Consider the following 24,393-nt stretch of genomic DNA (forward strand, 5'->3'; position numbering starts at 1 on the left):
AAAAACCTAGACTTTTAATATCATGAATTTTAAAAGTTCATGTAGGTCCATTTTGTTCTTTATTTTAGTAAGCCACAACTTAAAAAACTGTGATAAGGTAATTATGATTGACATTATAGTTAAAAAAATTTTATGAATACATTTGGAAAAGACTATCTTACATATTTACCTGCTTGCTTCTAAAGAAGATGTCTCCTTAGAATTTTGGGAATTTAATATTTTTTCAATCTTCTCAACTGAGCGAATAACTTGAATAAGTCTTAATACACACATCTGTAAAGAATAAAGCAAAAAAGAAAGAAATCTTTTCATGATGTTTTAACTTGGTTACCTTATTTCCTGTGTCTAACCTCAGAACTAGACTTCAGGGTAATGTTTGTTCAATCAAAACTTTTGAGTTATGATTTTCTATATCAACATTTGTTATTGAAAATGTTACAAAGAAATATTGACTTTCTACAACAAATATATATTTCCTGTTTCATTACAGCACAATAAATTTATTACAATAAATGATGACATTCTTTATTCCTCAAATTTTTCTATCCTTGCTTCTCTCACCCTTCCTTTTTCTTTCTTTTTTTTTTTGCCAAAGCAATTATGGTTAAGTGACTTGGTGAGGGTCACACAGCTAGTAAGGGTTAAGTGTCTGAGGCTGAATATGAACTCATATCCTCCTGACTCCAAGGCCTGGCTCTATCCACTGTGTCATTTAGCTGCCCTCCCCCTAATTTTCTAACCATGAACTTTTCCCTCTGTCTTAATTTTTCTGAGTTCCTTTAATTTTAAATTTGCTTATTTTCTTGTTAGATCTTTCTCTATGCATATATTCACTAAGTATATCTCAAGAAGCGTGAATATAACCATCAAATTCACAAGTACATGTAGGAGTAAATAGATATAATTTTATAGACAGTTTTTATTATATTAAGTTTAACTAAGGTTAAGCACTTTCTAAATAGCTGAAACAGATAGAAGTATATTGAAGAGATGCATAAAAACAATATCTTTATAAAAGATAAGCTTTGTGACATGGATAAGAGCTAATAAGAACAAAATGATCAGAAATAAGTAGATAGCTAAGTCAAGATTTGTTTTCTTCCCAGTTTTAGGAAAGTTTACGTGTGTGTGTGTGTGTGTGTGTGTGTGTGTGTGTGTGTGTGTATTTTCTCTACTTTTTCTTCTTGGGGAGTTGCTGTTGGAAAGTCCCTTTAGCAATGAAATTTGGCAATCATTCTGCAGTTATTTATTCTCTATGTCATACTTTTTAGATGTTCAACATCTATAATTTCAAGAGGTTTCAAATTCAGATAGTAATCCTCCTAGACTTCTATGATCAGATGAGATTATGTGCCTTCAGGTGATATGGCTATAGATATTGATAAATAAGATTTTTGTGGAAGATTCTTCACAGCATGGTTTTTTGGAAAGATCACTACGTTTAGATGTGAGACTTGAGTTCTATTACTAGTCCTGCACTTGTGTAACTTTAGATAACTCACATATCTCTTATTCCATTTCTTCATTCACAAAATTAAGAAATCATTACTGTTTTGAGTCCATGGGGATGTTACTTAATATCTCTTTGTGTCAGTTTTCTTATCTGAAAAATGGGATGTTACCTGATGTACTTACCTTACAGAGTCGTTAAGCATTTTGCAAAACTCAAAGCCCTACGTAACTGTTAGCTACTATCATTATTATCAGAAATAGTAGTACCCTGAGGAAGTCTTGGTTTTATTCTAGCCCCAGATCCATATTAATTAGTTGTATGACTTTGGCAAATCACTTAACATCTATTTTTAACAAGACATTTTTTTTAATGTCAATTGACATCTGGACTAGATTTTAAAAAATTCTCTAATTTTATTATCTGCCCTAGTTACTATCTAATGTAAGATTAAACATATGAAGGGTTTTTTTTTTTTTTGAAGTATGAGAAAAATAGTATATAGGAAAAAGATCCTGAAAACATATGACAAAAGAAGCCAGAGACTGCTGTATTTAAAAAAACAACAGAGCAAAGATGGGCAAGTTAATAAACAAAATTATAATACATCAACAACTAGTAAATTTCCTTGTTATTTTTCCTCTACTGCTGTTGTTCTTTATAAGATTTCAATGTGGCATTTTATATATTTGCACATACCTTTTTTCTTCTAATATCCTCTTGTTTAGACATTCGCTCATCAACTGCCCGAATTCCCTCACTGACAGTTGACTTAAGGCTCTTAAAAAAGAGAGGGAATAAGAGAAATTAAAAACAAATAAATCCATAGCTGAAACAAATGGAGTATAACATTAGCTTTTTACTTATTCAGTTATATAAGTATGTGCTGAGAGCCTGTCAGCACTGTACCAGTGCTATGAAAACACAAAGTATAAACTTTATAAAACCCAATTTTATATGATAGACAATAAAAGGGCAATTTAAATTACAAGAAGGGATGCTATACTATGACAATGGAGTTTTAGGAAAATTAGGACTATAGAGGTGGTAAGTGGAACAGACCAGGTAGGAAAGGAATTAGAAAATTATTTTGATAATCCTGATGGGAGATAATTAATATCTGAATTAGAGTGACCAAGATGAAAAGAAGACTCTAAAAGACCTTATATAAATTAAAAAAAAGAACAAAAAGTTCACTTATTCATCAAATATTAATCACATAAAACTATAAGCAATGTATGGCAATAGGGAAAAAAGCAAAATAGACATAGTAGAGGAAAGTTAAGACATGTAAAAATAAAATAAAATAAAATACAAAATAAAATCTTAAATACTAAGAAAATAAAGTGGTATCGGATTAGATAAAAGAGGAATCATTTAACTTGAGGGTGTGAATCAGTGAAGAATTAGAGGAAGAGATGATATTTAATTTGGGCTTAAAAGGAAAGGGGGAATGCCAAAAATTAAGATTTTATGAATAGAAATTCTAAGATTGTGTATTAACATGAAGAAAAAGGGAGAGGAAAAGCAAGGATGTGTTTAAAATAACATAGAGAATACATGAGAAACTCATAAATGGTATGAGATAAAGCAAATAGGGTTAGCTGGAATAGAATTGTGGATGGTTTTGTCAGATTGGCAGAGAAAGTAACTTATCTACAAGTTAAATTGAAGATAATCAACAAGAGGAAAGGCAGTAGCATTAAGGGGGATTAGGAAAGACCTCTAGTTGAAGGTTAGATTTTAGCTGGCACTTGTATGAAACCAGGGACACCATGGACATAGATAGGGAATTCCAGATGTGAGAGATAAGGAAAATATCTATATCAGAGAGAATGTTTTGTTCAAGGAACAGCAAAAAGGCCTATGTCACTGGATTATATGACATGAGGGGAAAGAAAGGTGATAGAAGAAAACAAGAAAGGTAGAAAAAGGGCATGCTTTAAATCAGATTTTGTCTTGATGCTGAAGGTGATAGGGAACTCTAAAATTGAGTGAAAGTGAGGGTAGGGGGATGACATGGTCAGACCTGCATTTTAGGAAGAACATTCTGGCAAATGAATGAAGTATAGAATGAAGTGGATAGAGAAAAACAGCAGGGAAACCAACCACCAGATTACTGCAGTAATCCCAGTTTCAGGGGATAACAGTCTGCACCAGAGTAGTGACAGAGTTAGAGGAAAGAAAGAGACATATGTGACAGATGTTAATTAAGAAAGTAAAATTGACAGGCTTTGGCAACAGACTGTATATGGGAAGTGAAAGACTGTGAGGAATTAAGAATGACACTAAGGTTACAAGCCTGGGTAACTGGAAAGATGGTAGTAAACAGTTAACAGGAAAAGTAGGGGGAAAAAGAAGGCTTGGGAGGGGAGGAGACTCAATTTAAGTTTTGCACAGATTGAGTTTAAGATGTTTATAGGACATACAGTTTGAAATGCAAGACTGGGAGGTCTGGAGACGGCTTAGGAGTAGATATAAGTAGATCTGAGAATCAGATCAGATTTCAATTGAATCTGGGTAAGATGATGAGGTCACCAAGGAAACCAGCATAGAGGAGGAGAAAAATTGAGCCCAGGACAGAACTTTTAGTAACACTCATGATTAGTAGGCATCACCTGATGAATATCTGATAAAGGAGATAGAGAGGGAGTAGTCAGACGGGTTGAAGAACAAGGAGACTAGCATCATGAAAATTTAAAGAAGCATCACGGAGATGATGTGACAATTAAGAAATAACTGGAAATCCTGAAGAAAACAATCTCAACTGATTGGGTAGAAAGTCACATTTTAAAAAAGTAAAAAATGCATGAGAAGAACAGATAAATGTAGAATACTTTTTCCCCAGCAGCTTGGCTATAAAAGGGAAGAGAAATAAAGAGTAATAGTTTGAGAGGATGGTAGGATGAGTAAGGGTCTTTTTTATAAAGAATGGAGAAAAAAAATGGAGAAGACTTGGTCATGAAACTAATTTATAGTCAATATAAAATAGCATGCACTTTATAATTAGATCTAAAAAAATTTAAGTATCTAACTGTTATAGACCAAAAATTTGGCCTGGAAAAAAAAAAAAAAAGGTTTTGACATGTTTGATATTAACATAAACCAATTCAACAGCAATGCATATGACAAAACTAAACAAAAATGATACATTTAAGTATTTTTGGAAATAAATTCTTTCAGGGTTGGTACCGTTCCAATTATGACATTTTTAGATAGCCATGAGTTTTAGAATCCTCAAGAGTCTTCAATATATTATTCCTCTTTGATATTAGAATTCTTTGGCAGAATCTCAGGGGAAGGGAAGAAGCTGGGGTATTGACATGGCCAAACCTTTCATCAGTAGCTTCTATAATCATAAGACTTATAAAAAACAAAATTCACTACTCAGGAAAAAGATGAAGACTACTAATCTAAAGTAAATCTGATTATATGATATTCTTATATCTACTCAAGGACATAATTTTTAAAAGTAGATTCCTATAATTTAGTTCAAACAACCTATAACACAAAGGACTCTATAAGATCAAATTAATACCCAAAACGACCTCAACAAATCTAAAAAGGAATTAAAATTTTAAAAAGTATAAGGACTGTCCTCTAGCCTTTAATGACTGTGAATGTTCAGTAGCATATATGACATGATTAAGTAACAAAATATATGGACAATTATTTTATATATATATATATATATATATATATATTTCTACCAGTGAAGTAGATAGCAAGAGATTTTTAGGTTCTTTCACTTTCATTCACAAAATTTGTTGCTTTCATTTTTTATCAAATCAAATTATTTTTTTTCCTACTAATCTGCATTTATTTATTTTTTCTTTTTTTCCGTCTTTATTTTTTCCTTTCTCCTTCCTTTTTTTTTTAATTATAATAACTTTTTGTTGACAGAACCCATGCCAGAGTAATTTTTTTTACAACATTATCCCTTGCACTCACTTCTGTTCTGATTCTTCCCCTCTCTCCTTCCAAACTCTTCCCTAGATGGCAAGCAGTCCTATACATGTTAAATATGTCGCAGTATATCCTAGATATAATCTATGTGTGCAGAACCGAACAGTTCTCTTGTTGCACAGAAAGAATTGGATTCAGAAGGTAGAAATAACCCAGGAAGAAAAACAAAAATGCAATCAGTTTACATTCATAAAATCAAATTCTTAAAATTTGTGAAAACACTTCACAAGACAAAAACATTTGAAACAGAAGTGAGTGCAAGGAATAATGTTGTAAAAAATTACCCAGGCATGGGCTCTGTTAATAAAAAGTTATAATATTTAAAAAAAAAAAAAAGACAAAAAAATTTCATTTATGGATGGAACTATACTAATTTACCCAATTATTTTCTCTACAAAATAATAAATATTCCATGATTTACTATGTAGTACATTACTCATTATTTTATACCCACCATAACCTCTTCTCGTAACTGTCCCAAAGGCACAGAGAGCTGGTTGAGGGCTTTGTCCATGCCAACCTAAATGGGAAATTTTGTTAACAAACACACATTATACTTATCAGGGGTAATAATTATGATGAATATTAACAAGAAAATAATATTAAATTTATATTCACTTATTTTGAAATCTATATTCAATCTTTAATTCATCTTCTATATCATATAAAAATCTAACACTATATAATGCTGCAATCAAACTAACAGAAACATAATTTTCCAACTACTGTTACTGAATATGTCTTCCAACATAAACCATATGGCAATATAATAAAAATTGTTTTGTATGAAGTCTCAAAAATCAGAGAAAATGTGTGTGTGTGTGTGTGTGTGTGTGTGTGTGAGAGAGAGAGAGAGAGAGAGAGAGAGAGAAATAATACACATTCAAAGAAGAAAAAGAGGTGAAGACGTGAAAATTGGGGAAAGGAAGGGGCAGAGAGAGAGAAAGGAGGGAATGAAAGTAACTTGAAAAACAAATGGAAGAAATGTGCTTTTATTATTTACTTATGATAATCAATAACCAAAACATATTTTTAGAAAACTCTAAGCAAGCTGGAGCAACTTATCACAAACATTTATTACATGATTATTATATACCAGGGCCTGTATAAGCTTTGGGGAGACAAAAAGAAAAAAGTACTAGAAATAGAATATAGTAGAACAATCACTTGAAGAATCCAGTTCAATCTATTGGTACTTTAAAAGCTGTAAATTTCCAAAAGCAAAGAGAATAATCATTAATTTGAACTATCTTTAGAATTCAAAAAGAGTTAAGCTGATTTACTTTTGCTTTATCAATAAAAGAAGAGTTTACAAGGCAAATTAAAATTCTAAAAAGGAAGGAGAACTACTCAAATATTATATCCTCATGCATTTGGAAATTATATAAATTATTTAGAGTAAGTCTCCTAAGAATATTTAGGGATATATATTCCCTTAGCTTCATTCCAATTTAGCATTTATACCAGCAAATAAATTAAACCATGGCAAATTTCTTTTAAAATAATCTATATTTTCACTTTTTATTATTTTAGGCTGGTCCCCAATTTGACTGAGTCACTGAAGTTTTTACTTTTAATAAATGGAAAATTTCCCCCAAATAGTTATAAACATCATATATTGCCATTTAATAGAGTTCTAAATTCTATTTAGAGCTAACTGAAAAAGACAGAATATAGGAACCCATTTAAAGAAAAATAATTTTCAAATGCCTGAGTTTAAAAAAAAGAAATTAAAATGTTTAATAAACTTCAAGCTTCTCTGTTAAGTAGGTACTTCAAACTTCTAAAATCAATCAAGAGTAGAAGCTAGAATGGAAAATTTCAAACATAATATTACTCAGATAAAAATATTAAAAACTATATAGATATCCAACTTGAATGCTTACTAAGTTTGTTGAAAGATTGACAAAGTCTGCATAATCCTTATTAATGAGTTCTACCATGGCTGTTTTAAGAAGTTTGTAATAAAGTTCCAGATCATCTCTAAGTTCTTCCAATTGGACCCGTTTCCTACAGTCAGAAACAAAATGATCAACATCGAAGTCATCCTGAAAAACAAAAAACAACAGGATACAATATTTACAAAAATGTCCAACATACAAAGAAAGAAAATATTAAGATAAACAACATAGAAGAAAACGCCTATTTCCGTGGGAAGTTACATAGCTCTAAAGGAAAATCAATTACAACTCTCAGCAACATAAATAATAAAGCCATTTACTTTCTGCAGATTTCAAAATGAGGCTGTGTTAAACAAGAGCACTCTTATTGTTACTTAAAATCTGCAAGTGCTTTTATTATTCAAATAAATGTGCCTCAACATGGGAAACAATTACACTGTGTTCTCTGGGACCAACATGGGAGATATCTAATGCTTCATAACTAGGTACAAAGAACAATAACTTAAGAAATCAGAAGGAATGGGTTTCTACTCTGAGCTCTACCATAAGTAAAGTAGTTACCTTCTCTTTGCTTCAGTTTTCTTCTCAGTAAAATAAGGAAACAGGGCAACATTATCACAATTCTAAGATTTCAATATAAATTTCAAACAGCAGAAATAATGAAATACTAATACTTAATATCTGGTAAACACAATTTCAAATTATTTAACTGATTTTTAATTAATACTACATAGCCTTGACTTAAGTCATTATTTAGAACATTAATCTGGATCACACTGCAACAAAAAAATGAGGAAATGAAATGTTTACATATAACAAAAATTCTAATTTAGATGAATAAGCTTCCTAAAAGCAATTTGTAATTTTTTGAGGTAGGATGCAAAAAACTCAAAAGAGCTTGGTTTGTATATGACTTCAATTGTACAGGAGAAAGCAAGTCGGTTAGCATAAAAATTCTGGAAAGAAAACACAAATAAACAACAATTTGGGCCTAGAATTAAACAGAAGTGGAAGAGCAGGCTGGATTGCCTTTGGGAAATAAACTACAAAGCTTCTTTAATGAGCTGCAGCAGGTTAAGCTGATCAGGCCTCGGTGCTATGTTTACCCTCAATATGAAGAACCCAATTATCAAAGGCCACTATATTGATTAAAGAAGTCTCAGGGATCCTCAAACTACAGCCCTCGGGCCAGATGCAGCAGCTGATTATCCCCCTCACTCAGGGCTATGAAGTTTCTTTATTTAAAGGTCCACAAAACAAAGTTTTTGTTTTTACTATAGTCTGGCCCTCCAACAGTCTGAGGGACAGTGAACTGGCCCCCTATTTAAAAAGTTTGAGGACCCCTGGCTTAAAGAGTAGTGAACTGGTTCAGTTTGGAAACAGAGTAGGCTGAAGCTCCCCTGTCAATCAATCAGTAATGAGATTTAGGCCTCTGCACTTCAAGCCTATGGAAAATGAGAAGACTCAACCATAATAATATTAATAATAATAAAAATAACAATGATAACAGTAACCCACTATCCCTACTTCCTAGATCTTTAAATATATCTTCACATATATAGTTAACATGTGTATGTAAATATAGTAAATAAATATACAGCAAAGATATGTATTACTGTTATTGTTAATCATTTCAGTTGTGCCTGACTCTCTTGTGACCTCACTTGAGGTTTTCTTGACAAAGATAATAAAGTAATTTCCTATATCCTTTTCTAGACATTTTTTTTTTAAATTTTATAGATGAGGAAATTGAGGCCAATAGAACTTGCCCAGGATCACATAGCTGTTAAGTGTCTCAGGTGGCATCTGAACCCAGGAAGATAGCTCCAGGCCCAGCCCTCTATCCACTGTACCACCTAGCTACCTAAAGCATGTTAAGTACTCAAATATAAAGAAAATAGAAGACTATAAAATTAATACTATAAGTTTGGATAGTTCAGAAGAGGACTAGGGAAATTAGAAAAACCTTCATAATCAAGAGAGTCTGATTTAGGCCTTAAAGGACAGATAGGATTTGGAAGGAGAAGGGAAGATCTTTCTGGAATTGCATTAGGGTCAGAAGTTGTTATACTAAACTAAAATCTAATGGAACTTTGACCTTTCACAATTTTCGTGTAAAGCAATTTTTAACTCCTCTGAAGGAAGGTGCTAAAAAAATCAACCAACCCATAATGATTTATTATAAATTACTAGTATTGACAAAATTAAATTTTTAAAAATAATATAAAAATATATGAAAATGTTATATGCTTTAGTTTTCTAAGGCACTGTGACAAATACAAATTATTTTATTTTCAAAACTGTGAAGTTGTTAGTAAAATTGTCCAAGAGGAAACTGAGGCACAGAGTCATCTTTTTTTTTTTTTTAATTAAAGCTTTTTATTTTCAAGATATATGCACAGATAATTTTCAACATTCACTCTTGAAAAACCTTGTGTTTCAATTTTTTTTCTCCTTCCCTTTCCTCCACTCTCTCTCTTAGAGGGCACGTAATCCAGTATAAATTAAACACGTGCAATTCTTCTATACATATTTCAACAACTACTGTGCTGCACAAGAAAAATCTGATCAAAAAAGAAAAAATAATGAGAAAGAAAACAAAATGCAAGCAAACAGTAACAAAAAGAGTGAAAATGCCATGTTGTAATCATATTCAATTCCCACAATTCTTTCTCTGGATGCGGATGGCTCTCCTCATCACAAGACCACTGGAACTGGCCTGAATCATCTCATGGTTGTAAAGAGCCACATCCATCAGAATTGATCATCACATAATCTTGTTATCATGTGTCCTAGTTCTACTCACTTCCCTTAGCACCATAGTTCATGTAAGTCTCTCCAGGCTTCTCTGAAATCATCCTGATCATTTCTTATAGAACAATAATATTTCATGATATTCATATATCATAACTTATTCAGCCATTCTCCAACTGATAGGCATCCATTCAGTTTCCAGGTTCTTGCCACTACAAAAAGGGCCGCCACAAACATTTTTGCATATGTGGGTCCCTTTCCCTCCTTTAAGATCTCTTTAGAATACAAACCCAGTAGAAAAACTGCTGCATCAAAGTATATGCAGTTTGATAGTCCTTTGGGCATAGTTCCAAACTGCTCTCCAGAATGGTTGGATCATTTCACAGCTCCACCAACAATATATCAATGTCCCAATTTTTCCACACCACCCCCCTGCAACATTTGTCATTATCTTTTCCTGTCATCTTAGCCAATCTGAGAGCTATGTAGTGATTCCTCAGAGTTGTCTTAATTTGCATTTCTTTGATCAATGGTGAGTTAGAGCACCTTTTCATATGACCAGAAATGGTTTTAATTTCTTCATCTGAAAATTTTCTGTTCATATCCTTTGACTATTTATCCATTGGAAAATGGCTTGAATTCTTATAAATGAGTCAATTCAGTATATATCTTAAAAATGAGGCCTTTATCAGAACTCTTGAATGTAAATTTTGTTTTCCCAGTTTATTGCTTCCCTTCTAATCTTGTCTGAATTGGTTTTGTTTGTACAAAAACTTTTAAACTTAATATAATCAAAATAATCCATTTTGTATTCAATAACATACTCCAAGTTCTTCTTTAGCCACAAGTTCCTTCCTTCTCCTAGATCTGAGAGGTAAACCAACTTCTGTTCTTCTAATTTACTTATAATATCACTCTTTATGTCTAAATCATGAACCCATTTCGACTTTATCTTGGTATAGGGGTAAGTGTGGGTCAATGCCTAGTTTCTATCATACATTTGCCCAGCAGTTTTTGTCAAATAGTGAGTTCTTATCCAAAAGCGGAGAGGTCTTTGTGTTTGTCAAACACTAAATTACTATAGCCATGGACTATTTTGTTCTGTGAACCTAATCTATTCCACTGATTGATTACATAGTCATCTTTTGTATCCTAAAAATGCCTTCTGAAAGATTGTGAGGAATTTAAGCAGAGGACTAATAGGGTTCTAATCTCAAAGATCTAAGGTACTGAAAGAATTTACAGAAGTTGCTTTTCATAGCCTGGAAACCACAGGTTAATAATTAAAAAGCAAAAATTAACAATTCTTAACTGGTATATTCATTGCTCTTTTGCCCTCTCCTTTTCTATCTGGATATTATCTCCTCTTTTAGATCCCAAAACATCATCTCTCCTCATTCTTCTCCTGTTTTTTTCAATAATTTAATCAATAACCTTAAAAATTTAATCTCAAATTCTTAAAAGAGTTAAATTTATCATCTCTAGGCAGACAGGTATATATGTATATGTCTATGTATTTGTGCATAGATGTACAGATAAATGTCTATGTTCATGTAGAATATATATTCAATCACATATATTCAATCAGAATTACTCTCCTCCTGAACTGCAGTCATATGTTTCTATTAAGATATCCAGAAGTGCCTCCAAATAAAAAGGCTTCACCTTCTTTAAAACATTCCTATTGTCTAAATTCCTCATTTCCATTCATAATATCCTATGCTCTCAATTACCCAGACTCAAAACCTTATAGCACTACATAGCATCTTTGATTCTTCCTTCTCCTTCACTCCTAACATATCCAAGTTTGCTAATTCTGTGTCCACAATATTACTCTCCACACCAACTGCCACAACTTCAGGATCTCTCAATCACCTCTCACTATTCTATCAGCATTCACTCTGGTCTCATTGCCTCTGGTCTCTCCCCCTCTATGATCCCTATTTCATACAGATGCTCAAATAATATTTTTAAGACACAGAGGCTTCCTGCTCAAAAATACATGTTGGGTTCCTACAAAATAAAATACAAACTCTTTTGGCTAGCATTTAAGGTCCTCAACAATCTGTCTCCGGGTTTCATTTTCAAAATCATTGCAAACTACTTGTATTCATGTACTCTTATCTTTAGGCCAAATTGGACTGCTAGCTGTTCTCTAATTTCAAGCCTGTCTCCCAAGCCTAATCCCAAGACTTATTTCCTTTTTATTTGCTCTACCTGTAGAAATCATTTTCCTTTAAATATTTGCTTTAGTACTACTCCCTTGCATGAAATTGTTCCAGATTCCCACAGCTAAAAATTTTCCTAGAATATTTTGTCTGGATCTCAGTCTTGTCCCATCACAGACCACCAAGCAACATCTTATATGTGTATCCTATGCCAATCATTAGATAACAAATTCCTTGACAGCAGGCTATGTTGTTTTAATTTAGCTATCTTCAGAGGCTAGCACAGTTTAGAACATATAGCAGCTATCTACTAATTGTTGGTTGAGTTGAATTTAAAGAGTTGTTTAAAAACAAACAGCACATTCAGGCACAGAAAAACATATTTTAAAATTTCTCTTAAGTAACTTAACTGACAGATAAAATGGTGCACTAGAAAAAGCACCGATGAGAAAACATAAAAAGAATGCTGACTTGATAAATGTGGAAATATGTGTGGAAGAGCTGCCTATGTTTAACATATATTGGATTACTTGCTATCTGGGGGACAGGGTGGAAAAAAGGGAAGGAGAAAAATTTGGAATGCAGGGTTTTGCAAGGGTGAATACTGAAAACCTTTTACATGTATTTTGAAAATAAAAAAGCTATTATTCAAAAAAATAACAGAAAGGTTAAAAAAAAAAAAAAAAAAGAATGCTGATTTGTGAAACAGAAGCCACTATGCGATGAAAAGACAGTCCCTGCCCACAAAATGCTCACAATGTCTAGTAGGGAAGACAATGTTCAAACAATTATAAACAAACAAGATTTACATAGGTAAATTGGGAGTAGTCTCAGAGGGAGGAAGCTAAGATTAAGGAGGAACAGGAAAGGCTTCTTACAGGAGATAGGATTTCAACTGAAACTTGAAGGAAAATAAAGATAGAATAGAAGAAATAAACCTTATTCCCAAGAAGTTTATATTTTAATGGGGAATACAGAAAGCAAATATAAGCATAAAAAGAATAAATATAAAGAGATTAAATATTTAAAAATACAAAATATTTAAATATAAGGTAGTTTGGGACAAAAAGCCCTAATGATTGGAGACATAAACCCTCTAACAGAAGGGGTATGTCCTAAAAGAAGAGAGGATTCTATGATACAGAGTTGAGGAACAAGTACATTCCATGAGGGAGAGAGAGTAAGAAATTTAACTCTTAGGAACTTCTTCTTTATATCAAGTGTAAAATTACTTCTTCAACTAACATTGCTCCTGGTTCTTCTACCTGAGGCCATGCAGAAGACAAACGATCCCTCTCCAGTATGTTTCCCTAATGGGAAATGTCTTCTGTTTTCAATTTAAACATTTCAAATTCCTTCAACTACTTCTCCTATGATATCAACAGAAACCATACAATATCATGGTTGTCTTCAATTCATAATATAACAAGTATCATATGGATATTCTCCAATTTATCAATATCCTTCTTAAAATAATGTCTTACAAAACAGAATCTAATACTCCAAATGTAGTGACTAGAACAGAGCGGTTTGTGGGAGTATCATTACTTGAATCCTAAAAGTTATTTTTTTACTTCTTGAAATAGGACACTGCTTTAGCTTTTTTTTTTTTTTTTTTAAGATGGAACTATTGATAAGATTATGCTACCTCCAAAAAGACAATTACTTAATACAGTAGCAGAATACTATAAAAACCAGATTGAAAAAGGTAGCATAGTGTAATATAAAGAGCACTGGATTTAGAGTTAAGAAACCTGAGTCATCCTGGGCAGGTCATTCAACTTTTCATCTGTACAATGAAGGGAGCTGGGAGGTATAAAGATATGCCAGATTTGCTTTCAGTTCTCTAAATTCTATGTTCCAACTTAGATTCTTCAGGTATCTGGAAAAATAAGCTTGACCTTATTCATATAACTTATTTGTTCCTTAAATTTCCTATCTGCTATTTTGTAGGATTATTAATTTACTTTTTATTTGAGAGTTCTAGGAAAATAAATAAGCTATACCATAAGAGCAATTGATTAGAAATATTTAAAATTTATATTTTGCAATCCAATTTCACTTTAAAAGTGAGAATTTTACAAGAATAAAGTAAGGTCACACTTTAATTACTAATACCTTATTGGAATATAGCTAGATATGCCCAGAAAAAGAACTCTGGGAGATGACTAAAAACCATTACATTGAATTCCCAATCCCTGTATTTATGCCCACATGCATTTTTGATTTCCTTCACAAGCTAATTGTACAATATTTCAGAGTCTGATTCTTTTTGTACAGCAAAATAACGGTTTGGTCATGTATACTTATTGTGTATCTAATTTATATTTTAATGTACTTAACATCTACTGGTCATCCTGCCATCTGGGGGAGGGGGTGGGGGGCAAGAGGTGAAAAAATGGAACAAGAGGTTTGGCAATTGTTAATGCTGTAAAGTTACCCATGCATATATCCTGTAAATAAAAGGCTATTAAAAAAAAAAAAAGGAATATAGCTAGAAAGACCATAAGACCAATAGTCATTTAAACAATTTTATGCCTCAGAAAATTGCAAATGATGAAAAGGAAATCAAAAGCAGGAAAATCCAAGAGACTCCTTTTAGGTTGATATTATTTCCTTACCATCAACTGAAATATTTACATACAGCAACACCTCATTTATGTGAGGTTTATATTCATGACATTCATTCAAATTCAGGAATATGGTAATATACTTCGGTATAACACAAAGAGAACTCAAATTAGAACTGGGCTGAATCTTGTCTTTAACCCTTATGATGTATGACATTGGGCAAGTCATTAACTACAGAGACTCAGTTTCCTCATTTACAAATGAATAGGACAGAATTATTGTGAGGCTCAAATGAGATGATATATACAAAATACTTTACAAACAACAAAGCATAAGATGTAAGCTAGTATTTCTTTAAATGCCATAATTGTATATGTGTGTATGTATATATACATATACATACACACATATATACATACATATCTTATCTATATCTCATCTGCTGAAAAACTTTCTAAAAAGTACTACTCAATTTCTTATCCTTTTTTAAGGGATCTAGGTAAAGATAACACCCCTACCAATTGCTCTTCACATTTCATTTTTTCAGAACTTCCTGGGGTGTCTAGAACTGTCCAGTACCACACCATCGATGTAACAAAGGCAGGATTGGAATCCAAATCTTCCTAACCATGAAGCCAGATTTGCCTAAGATTTCTCCTGTATTTGAGTTTTATATATGAACTTTATGATAACTACTGTGACTACTCAAGAGACCTTTTTATTTAATCTTAGTCACCTTCCACATAATTGATTTCTATCTTAAAGGAGATTATATTCTAAATGAATATTGCTGCTGCTGCTGCTCAGTTCTTTACTCACATCTGAATTTTTGTGACCCATGGACCATAAAAGTCCAGGCTAACATATGCTGTCTTTTGAAGTCTGTCCAAGTTCATATTCATTGCTTCCATGATACTATTTCCATCTTATCCTCTACACAGGGGTCCTCAAACTTTTTAAATAGGGGGCCAGTTCACTGTCCCTGACTGTTGGAGGGCTAGGCTATAGTAAAAACAAAAACTTTGTTTTGTGGGTCTTTAAATAAAGAAACTTCATAGCTTTGGGTGAGGGGGATAATCGTCCTCAGCTCCTGCATCTAAGCCCGCGGGGCCGTAGTTTGAGGACCCCTGCTCTACCATCTCCTTTTCCCTTTGCTATCAATCTTTCCCAACATGAGGGTCTTTTCCAATGAGTCATGTCTTATCATTATGTTGTCAAAGTATTTAAGTTTCGGTTTCAATATTTGACCTTCCAGTGAATAGTTTGAATCAATGTCTTTAAATACTGACTTATTTGATCTCTTTGCTGTCCAAAGGATTTTCCAGCTAGTGCTGGAATCAAAAGCATTGATTTGGCAGCACTGAGCCTTCCTTATAATCCCAATTCTCACAGCCATATATTGCTATTGTTATTTAATTCTTTCTGGCATTTCTCATGATGCACTTTACATATAAGTTAAATAAATAGACAATATGCAGCCCTGTCATATTCCTTTTTTAATTTTAAACCATCAGTTGTTCCATGTTCCATTCTAACATTCTGATCTACACACAGGCTCCTCAGGAAACAAGTAAAACGATCTGGTACTCCAAATCTCTTTGAGAGTTGCTACATTTTGTAGTGATTCACACAGCCAAAGTCTTAATGTAGTGAGTGTAGTCTTTAGCTTAGCAAATTCTAGAAAAAAAGAATTGTAAAAAAATGTGGAAATTTTTTTGTAACTCACTTGCTTTTCCCATAAATCAAAGAATGGTGGCAATTTGGTCTTTAGTTCCTTTGTCTCTTAGAAATCCAGTCAGCTTTTCTAATAATTCTAATAATTTTCTAATAATTCTCAGTTCACACACTGCAGAAGCCTACTTTGCAGAATCTTAACCATAAGTTTGCTGGTTATTTGTTGGGTAATTTGAACATTATGGCACTGTCCTTCTGCAGGTTTGGGATATAAACTGAGCTTTTCAACCCAATGGTTACTGTTCAGCCTTCCAAATTTGTTGGCATATTGAGTATAGTATTTTAACATCACCTTTTAGGATTTTAAGTAGCTCAACTGGAATGTCATTACCTCAACTAATCTTGATAGCAACGCTTCCTACGGCCCACTTGACTTTATTCCTAAGGCCCACATAGAGATATGGGGCTCTAAATCAATAATTTTGGTTATTGGTGATGTTAACATCTTTACCTTTCTTACATAGTTCATTTATATTTTCTTGCCACTTCTTAATCTCTTCAGTTTGTTAAATCCCTACCATTTTCATCTTTTATCATGCTTACTTTTGAATGACATACTCCACTGAAATCTCTAATTTTCTTGAAAAAATTTGTTGTCTTTCCCACTTACTCTCATTTTCTCCTATTTCTCTGCATTGTTCTTTTAAGAAAACCTTTTTTTTTTTTTTAAATCTCTCCTTGCTGTTCTCTGGAACTATGTACTTAGTTGGACATCTTTCCCTTTCTCCTTTACCTTTTGCTTCCCTTTTTCCTCAGCTATTTCTTTCTCTATTTTTTCTTTGAGAAGGAAATGGAAAATGGCAACTATACCAATATCTTTGCCAAGAAAATTCCACAGTAATACTAAATTAATAAAAGAGATGAAATTGGAAGAGGAGACCCTCAGGTCAGAAGATATTCAGTATACTGGGGAAAAGTGAAAGGTTATAAGTACCTTCAGGACTAATGAAGCAATTGGATCAAAATCAAAAGGAAGATCAGCTACAAATGTATCTGATGACAAAAGATAAGTATGATGCTATAAAGAACAATAATGCATAGGAAGTTGGAAGGTAAAATCTATAAACCAAGAGAAGTTTAATGTGATCAAATAGGAGATAGAAAATTACACACTGACATCTCTGGCTCCAGTGAATTTTAAGTGGATGGGAATATTGATACCATACTATTTTTCTATCTTCTATACACACACAGAAACATATATCTTTTGAGAAGCAGCACAATACAGAATGGGGTTCTTAATCTGGGTTCTAAGAACTTAAAAAATATTTTGGTAACTCTTTAACATATTTCTTTTGTAAACCTATGTATTTTTTATGCATTTAAAAACATGGTCCTGGGCACTGGCTAAAAAATAGAGTAATGGATCAATGGAGTAGGCGAGTTCATAAGACACAACAATTTAGACATAAAGAGTGATGCTATAAGCAAATTAGGAGAGCAAGCAACAATTTATCTCTCAGATCTGTGGAGAAGAGAAGAGTTAATGGCCAAAAAACTAAAGAACATTATGAAATACAAAATGGATAATTTTGATTACATTAAACTAAAAAGTTTTTGCACAAACAAAACCAATGCAGTCAAGACTAGAAGGGAAACAGAAAGGTGGAAAAAAATTTTTACAGCCAGGCTTCATTTCTAAAATAGATAGAGAATTGACTCAAATTTATAAGAACAGAAGTCATTCCTCCAAAATGACCAAAGAATATGAACAATTTTCAGATGAAGAAATTAGAGCTATTTCCAATCTTATGAAAAATTACTCTAAATCATTGTTAAAGTAATGCAAATTAAGAAAACTGAGATAACACTTCATATCTCTCAGATTGGCTAAAATGACAGAAAAAGATGGAAATGCTGGGGGGGGATGTAGGAATCTGGATCACTCATGCATTGTAGGTGCAGTTGTGAAATGATCCAATCATTCTGGAAAAGAATATGGAACTATGCCCAAAAGACTATCTCCTCCTGCCCTCCCCCATCCAAACTTACACCCTATCTATTGGGCCCTCTTTATCAAAACAGCTTTCATCTTAAATGTTTTCCTTTCTTGCTCCTTCCATTTTCTTGCACTTATGGTTCCCTCATGATAATTCAGCCTCCCTGTTCACCTTTTCTAACACTTTCATTTTATACTCCTGACTCAAAGATGCAGGGAAGGAGGATGGTCAGAATATTCCCTACTCATTGTAACTTCTAAACTTTCCCTTTATTTCTTTGAAGTTCATTTAATCCCTAATTATCACCTAACCAAAATTATGATAGCTGTAATGTACTGACTTTCAGTACATACTTTCTTCCTTCCTTAATTCAGGGCCTAGGTCACACTCTGATATTGCCTTTCTTTAATATACATATTCAAACCCCTTCAAGAAATGACACATCTCATACTAGATAATTTCAACATATATTTTAATACCTCTTCTACAAACTTAACTTCCCAGTTTCTTAATTTACTTATTTTTCCCGGCCTATTCCTCCATTCTATCTTAGCTAACCAGATAGATGATGATACCCTTAATCTTGCCTCCCCTACAAATATTCCACTTCTATATCTATAAACTCTGAAATCTATGATGCTCTATTGATCATAATCTTTTGTCCTTCCACCTTTCCTTCTACCTTATTACTTGCTAACACTGTTTTTCATTATTCTTATTACTTCCAATTACTTGATACTCCTTACTTCTCTGCCAGATGTTTCCCGGCAGCCAGCCTCTGCACTGGAACTCAGTCCTCCCTTCTCCATCTTGACCCATTGGTGAACCAGTTCAGCTTTAAACCTTTCTCTTCTCTTGACCTCCCAAGTCCTAGCAAAATTACTCCCAAAATCACTATCTTCACTATCATATGTTGCTGAATGAAGCTGGAGAAAATCCTAAAATCCCTCACTATAAAACCTACTATAAATATGTTACATAATCTCAACAAGGCAATCGTTCTTTACCTCCATAATCAATTCACTATTCCATTCTCAATATTAGTTCTTCCAAATCTTTTTATTCCTCCTCAAATCTTCATGTTTCCCTTTTCCCCACCCATAAATGAAAATTATTTCATTTTTTAAAAATGGATATCAACAATTTCTCTTCTCTTTTCACCTAATATCATTCTGATGCTGTTAGCCACTATCTTCTTCCTTTTCCCCTGCCTCACAGAAAAAGTTGCCTTATTCTTGCCAAGGCAAACCCTTTGTTAAGTACAAGGAATCATATTTCATCCCATCTTCTCCAGGATATTGTTCCATTCTCTTACTAATCTTCAGTCTATTAGTAACTTCCTGGCTCCCTATAAACATCTCCTATCCTTAGAAAATACTCACCTGATAAATCAATTCTCACTAGCTTTTGTTCTTTATCTCAACTACCTTTTATGACGAGGTCTAAAACAGATACTGCCATTTCCTTTCATCTCCCTTTCTTAACTTTTTACAGTCTAGCTTGTCTGATCCGATCATTCACTTTATAACTGCTCTCTCCAAAATTCCAGATGATCTCTTAACTGCCAAATATAACCCTTCTTGACCTCTGCAAACCCTGATGCTGTTTATCACTTCCCTCTCTTACTACAGTCTTTTCCTCTAGGTTTCTATGACACTACTGTCTTGATTCTCCTCCAACCTCTCTTTCTTTATAAAAATCTATTTTGCTGAATATCCATTCAAATCATATTCCCTAAAGATGAGTATCACTAGGACCACAACTTGGGTCCTCTCTTCTCTTTTCCTTCTCTATTGTTTCAATTGGGAATCTCATCAAGTACCATGAATTCAATTATCTCTATGAATACGATTCTCAGATCCAGTGCTAACCTCTCTCCTTATTTCAAGTCTTCTATCTCCATATCATAAACTGGATATTCAAGAGGAATATCCAAAACGCAGCTAGTTATCCTTTCTCCAAAACATTCCTCTCTTCTTAACTTCCTTATTACACTAGGGACACCATACAGGCTATCTCTACCACACAGGCTGGCAATCTAGCTATCATCTTCACCTCCCTTTCATCACCTATAGTCAATTGTTCAGGCCCAGATTTTACTTTCTTAATATTTCTTACATGTGCTCCTTTTCTCCTCTCACACTACCACCACTCTACCCCAATCACCTCGTGCCTGGACTCCTGCAACAGCCTGCTCTTGGGTGTCCCTACAACAACTCTCCATTGCAATCAAATGCTAATTTTCTTAAAATATAGGTCTGACAATGTATGTCATTCCTTTGATCATTAAACTTGAGTGACTCCCTATTACTTCCAGGATCAAAAATGTAAAATCTCGTTGACACTGACTGCCTCTCACACACTCTTTTGGTATTGTTTTACAGCTTTTAGATATATCCAGCTCTTTGTGGCCCATATGGGGTTTTCCTGGCAAAGTTATTGGAGTGGTTTGCATTTTCTTCTCCAGTTCATTTGACAGATGAGGAAACTGAGACAAATAAAATTAAATGACTTGCCCGGGGTCACACAGCTAGTATGTATGTGTCTGAAGTCAGATTTGAACTCATATGGATCTTCTTGATTCCTGGTCCAGCATCATCACTGCATCATCTAGTTGCCCCATATACCTTTGTCTTCTTATTCTTTACTTCTCTTCCCCAAGTCCCTAGTACTATGTCCAGTGACATTAGCCTCCCTGATGTTCCTTTTTCAAGGAACATCTTTTTCAAGACATTTCATCTCTCGACTTCAGGCATTTTAAATAGCTATCCCTCGTGCTTAGAATTCTCTTCTTGCGCTCTTCTTCTTGGCTTCCATTAAATCTCAACTAAAAATCCTGCCTTTTATTAGAAGCCTTTCCAGTTCCCCTTAATTCTAGTAATTTCACTCTGGCGCTTATTTCCAATTTATCTTGTATATAGTTTTGTTTGTACATAACTGTTTGCATATTGTCTCTCTTATTAGACTGTCAGCTTCTTGAGGGCAGGTATTTTTGTTGTTTTTGCCTTACTTTGTAATCCCAGTAGTTAGTACAGTACCTGACACATTGCAGGTGCCTAAAAAATATTTGTTAATTTAACTTAGCAGAAATATTCCAGAGCTTATGTTCTGCAGGCTTACTTTTTGAGAATAAAAATCTATTCCATGACTAGATGAAGCATCTGCATTGGATATCCATGTCGCTGGAAGACAATTTTAAAAAGTGAAACAACAGAGTATAACAGTATAATTAAATGGGGAGAATAAAAATGGTTTAACAGTTCTCAAGAAAAAATCATGAAACAGTTTTCATGAAAAAAAGTGTCTGACCTGACTAAGCAGTTACTATGACTTAACAATGTGATGTTCTCTCCCCAAAAGCTAATGGAATCGTGAGTGATTTGGACAAACATGAAACTATGTTTCCACTGTACTTTCTTAGTTAGATCTGAGAGGGGCATTTCATTATTCCTCTCCCTGCTGTCATACAAATTGTGTCCAGGCCTGAAATGTATTTCTGACTTACTTTCCCACTTTAGAAACTTCCTTTTCCTCCAAGACTCAACTCAGAGGCCACCTCCTCTGTGATTCCCTCATTATTAATCATTGTTCAGATTCTCTTAGAATTTTACCTTATATTCATTTATGTTACAATCACTTATGTATGTATATTTCCAGTAAAAGGAATACAACTTAACAATATTTCACTGTTGCTTTTCTTTCTGTTGCACCCAGAATGCTACTTGAGTTATTAGTAGGTTCTTAATAAAAGTCTGAATTAAATTGAATTTATCTCGAAAAAGATACTTATTCTATATGCCCCAAAGGGACAGAAATATTATCAATAAAAAAGAATTTATTAAACACCTAAAATGTGTCAGGAGTTGTGCTCAGTCCTGAGGGATAGAAAAACAAAAATAATTACTCCTCTCAAGAAGTTTTGCACGCTACAAAGAAAGACAGAAAATACGATATATAGTATATATAAATAAATAAAAATAAATACCAGGTTGTGAAGGAAGGAAGAGATTAATAGTTGATAATTAATTAACAGAAGAAAACAGAAAAGGTTTCATGGAAGTGATACTTGAGCTGCATACTGAAGGAAGTGAAAGATTCTATGAGACAGCTGTATAAAAATATTAAAGGTATATGGAGCAACTAGATGATCCAGTGGATAAAATACTGGACTAGGAATTAAGAAGATCCATCTGAGTTCAAATCTGGTTTAGATGCATACATACTAGCTATGTGACCCTGGACAAGTCACTTAACCCCATTTGCCTCAGCTCCTCATCTATAAAATGATCTGAAGAGGGAAATGGCATATCACTCCATATTTTTGCAAAGAAAACCCCAAATGGGGTCACAAAAAAACTGGAAATGATTGAAATGACTGTACCAGCAAACCACACATAAGTGATGGCCACTACAAAGATGGAAGATGAAGCAAGAGAAAAACAGAACAGCTTGGCTGCACAGGAAAGTAATGTTTATGTGATAATTTTGGAAATAAAAATTGTAGCTATATCATAAAGGGCTTTAAAAACAAAACAGAAGAGTTATAAATTTTATTCTAAAGACCAAAGGAAGTCCCTGGAGTTTACTGAATAGGGGAGTGACAAAGTTTAATTTATGTTTAGAAAACTCATTTGGGTCATTGGGTAGAGGATGGGGATTGGAGAAGAGAGATTTGATTAAGAGAGACCAATTAGTTGGGCCCTACAGAGATACAGATGAGAAGTGATGAGAGCCTGAACCAAAATTGGGACTCAGTTGAAAATCATCAGCCAGAAGAAAAGTTTTAGAAATTTTTTAAAATAGCAAAATTTAGCAACTAGATGTATAAGATGAAGGAAAATGAGGAATCAAGGAAAACATAGAGGTCCAAATCTCAGACTAAAAGAATGGTGGTACCCTTGAGAGAATTCAATTTGGATATAATGGAGGATTTGGGAGAGATTTTTGTTTTAGGCATGCGAAGTTTTAATATACTAGACATTCAATTTCATATGTCCTAAAGGATGTTGGTGATAGAAGAGGCTAAAGCTCAGGAGAGACAAATTGGATATATATAGATAGATAATAAGGATAATAATAGCAATAAAAGCAGTTGTATAGTACCTAATGCATCAGGCATTGTGTAAAGTTCTTTACAATTTCAGATTTGATCCTCATAAAAACTGTGAGCTATAGGTACTATTATGATCCCCATTTTAAGGTTGAGGAAACTGAGGCAGACAATAAGTGACTTGCCCTAGGTCTCACAGATAGTATCTAGGTCACATTTGAACTCAGTTTTCCCTAAGTCCGGACCCAGCACTTAATCCACTGTACCACCAAGATGTGGAAATCATTTGCAGAGAATATAGTTATAGCAGCTGAGAGTATAGAGAGAAAAGAGGGTCCAGGAGAGAACCATGGGGTACTTCCACTGTTACCGGGGATCATGCTATGGAACGGTAAGAAAAATAGGAGAAAGCATCACAAAATTCCCCAAAAGAGAGTATGTAAGAAGAGATGATGGTTAACAGTATCAAGTGTTATAGAAAGGTCAAGGAAAAATGAGGCCTGAGAAAAAGCCATCAGATCGAGCAATTAGCAACTTTGGGAGAAATAGTTTCAACTGAATGATGAAGTCTAAGTCAGAATGTAAAAAATTTAGAAAAGCTTGAGAGAGAGACAAAATCATTCTTCCTCCATTAGTGTAAATATACAATATGTGTTAATTTGCAACATTAAATTGCAAATTTAATGAAATTTTCTAAGTCAGCAATGATCCATTTCTATTCGAGTCTGATACCACCAGCCTAGGACACTGGGCCAGTAAGCAACATAGCCAAAATCACAAAGCCAGTATGTTTCAAAGCCAAGATATGAATGAACTCAAATTTTCCCAGCTTTGGGGTCAGAATTCTATCCACTGCATC

The 24,393-nt window shown here is 33.5% G+C and overlaps 1 protein-coding gene across 2 annotated transcripts in view; it reads right to left on the reverse strand.

Moving 5' to 3' along the window:
• The window catches only part of COG2 (component of oligomeric golgi complex 2), a 71,295-nt gene that overhangs the window by 44,532 nt on the left and 2,370 nt on the right, over positions 1-24,393 (reverse strand). For both annotated transcript variants that reach the window (XM_012547978.3, XM_003767828.4), the window contains exons 2-5: positions 7,303-7,464; positions 5,871-5,936; positions 2,150-2,230; positions 170-273 (exon numbers count right to left, since the gene is read on the reverse strand). In XM_012547978.3, the coding sequence (XP_012403432.1) occupies positions 170-273; positions 2,150-2,230; positions 5,871-5,936; positions 7,303-7,464 (413 nt within the window). The remainder of the gene's footprint in view (positions 1-169; positions 274-2,149; positions 2,231-5,870; positions 5,937-7,302; positions 7,465-24,393) is intronic.

The sequence above is a fragment of the Sarcophilus harrisii genome, chromosome 4 (genome assembly GCF_902635505.1).
Source record: "Sarcophilus harrisii chromosome 4, mSarHar1.11, whole genome shotgun sequence".
Lineage (NCBI taxonomy): Eukaryota > Metazoa > Chordata > Mammalia > Dasyuromorphia > Dasyuridae > Sarcophilus > Sarcophilus harrisii.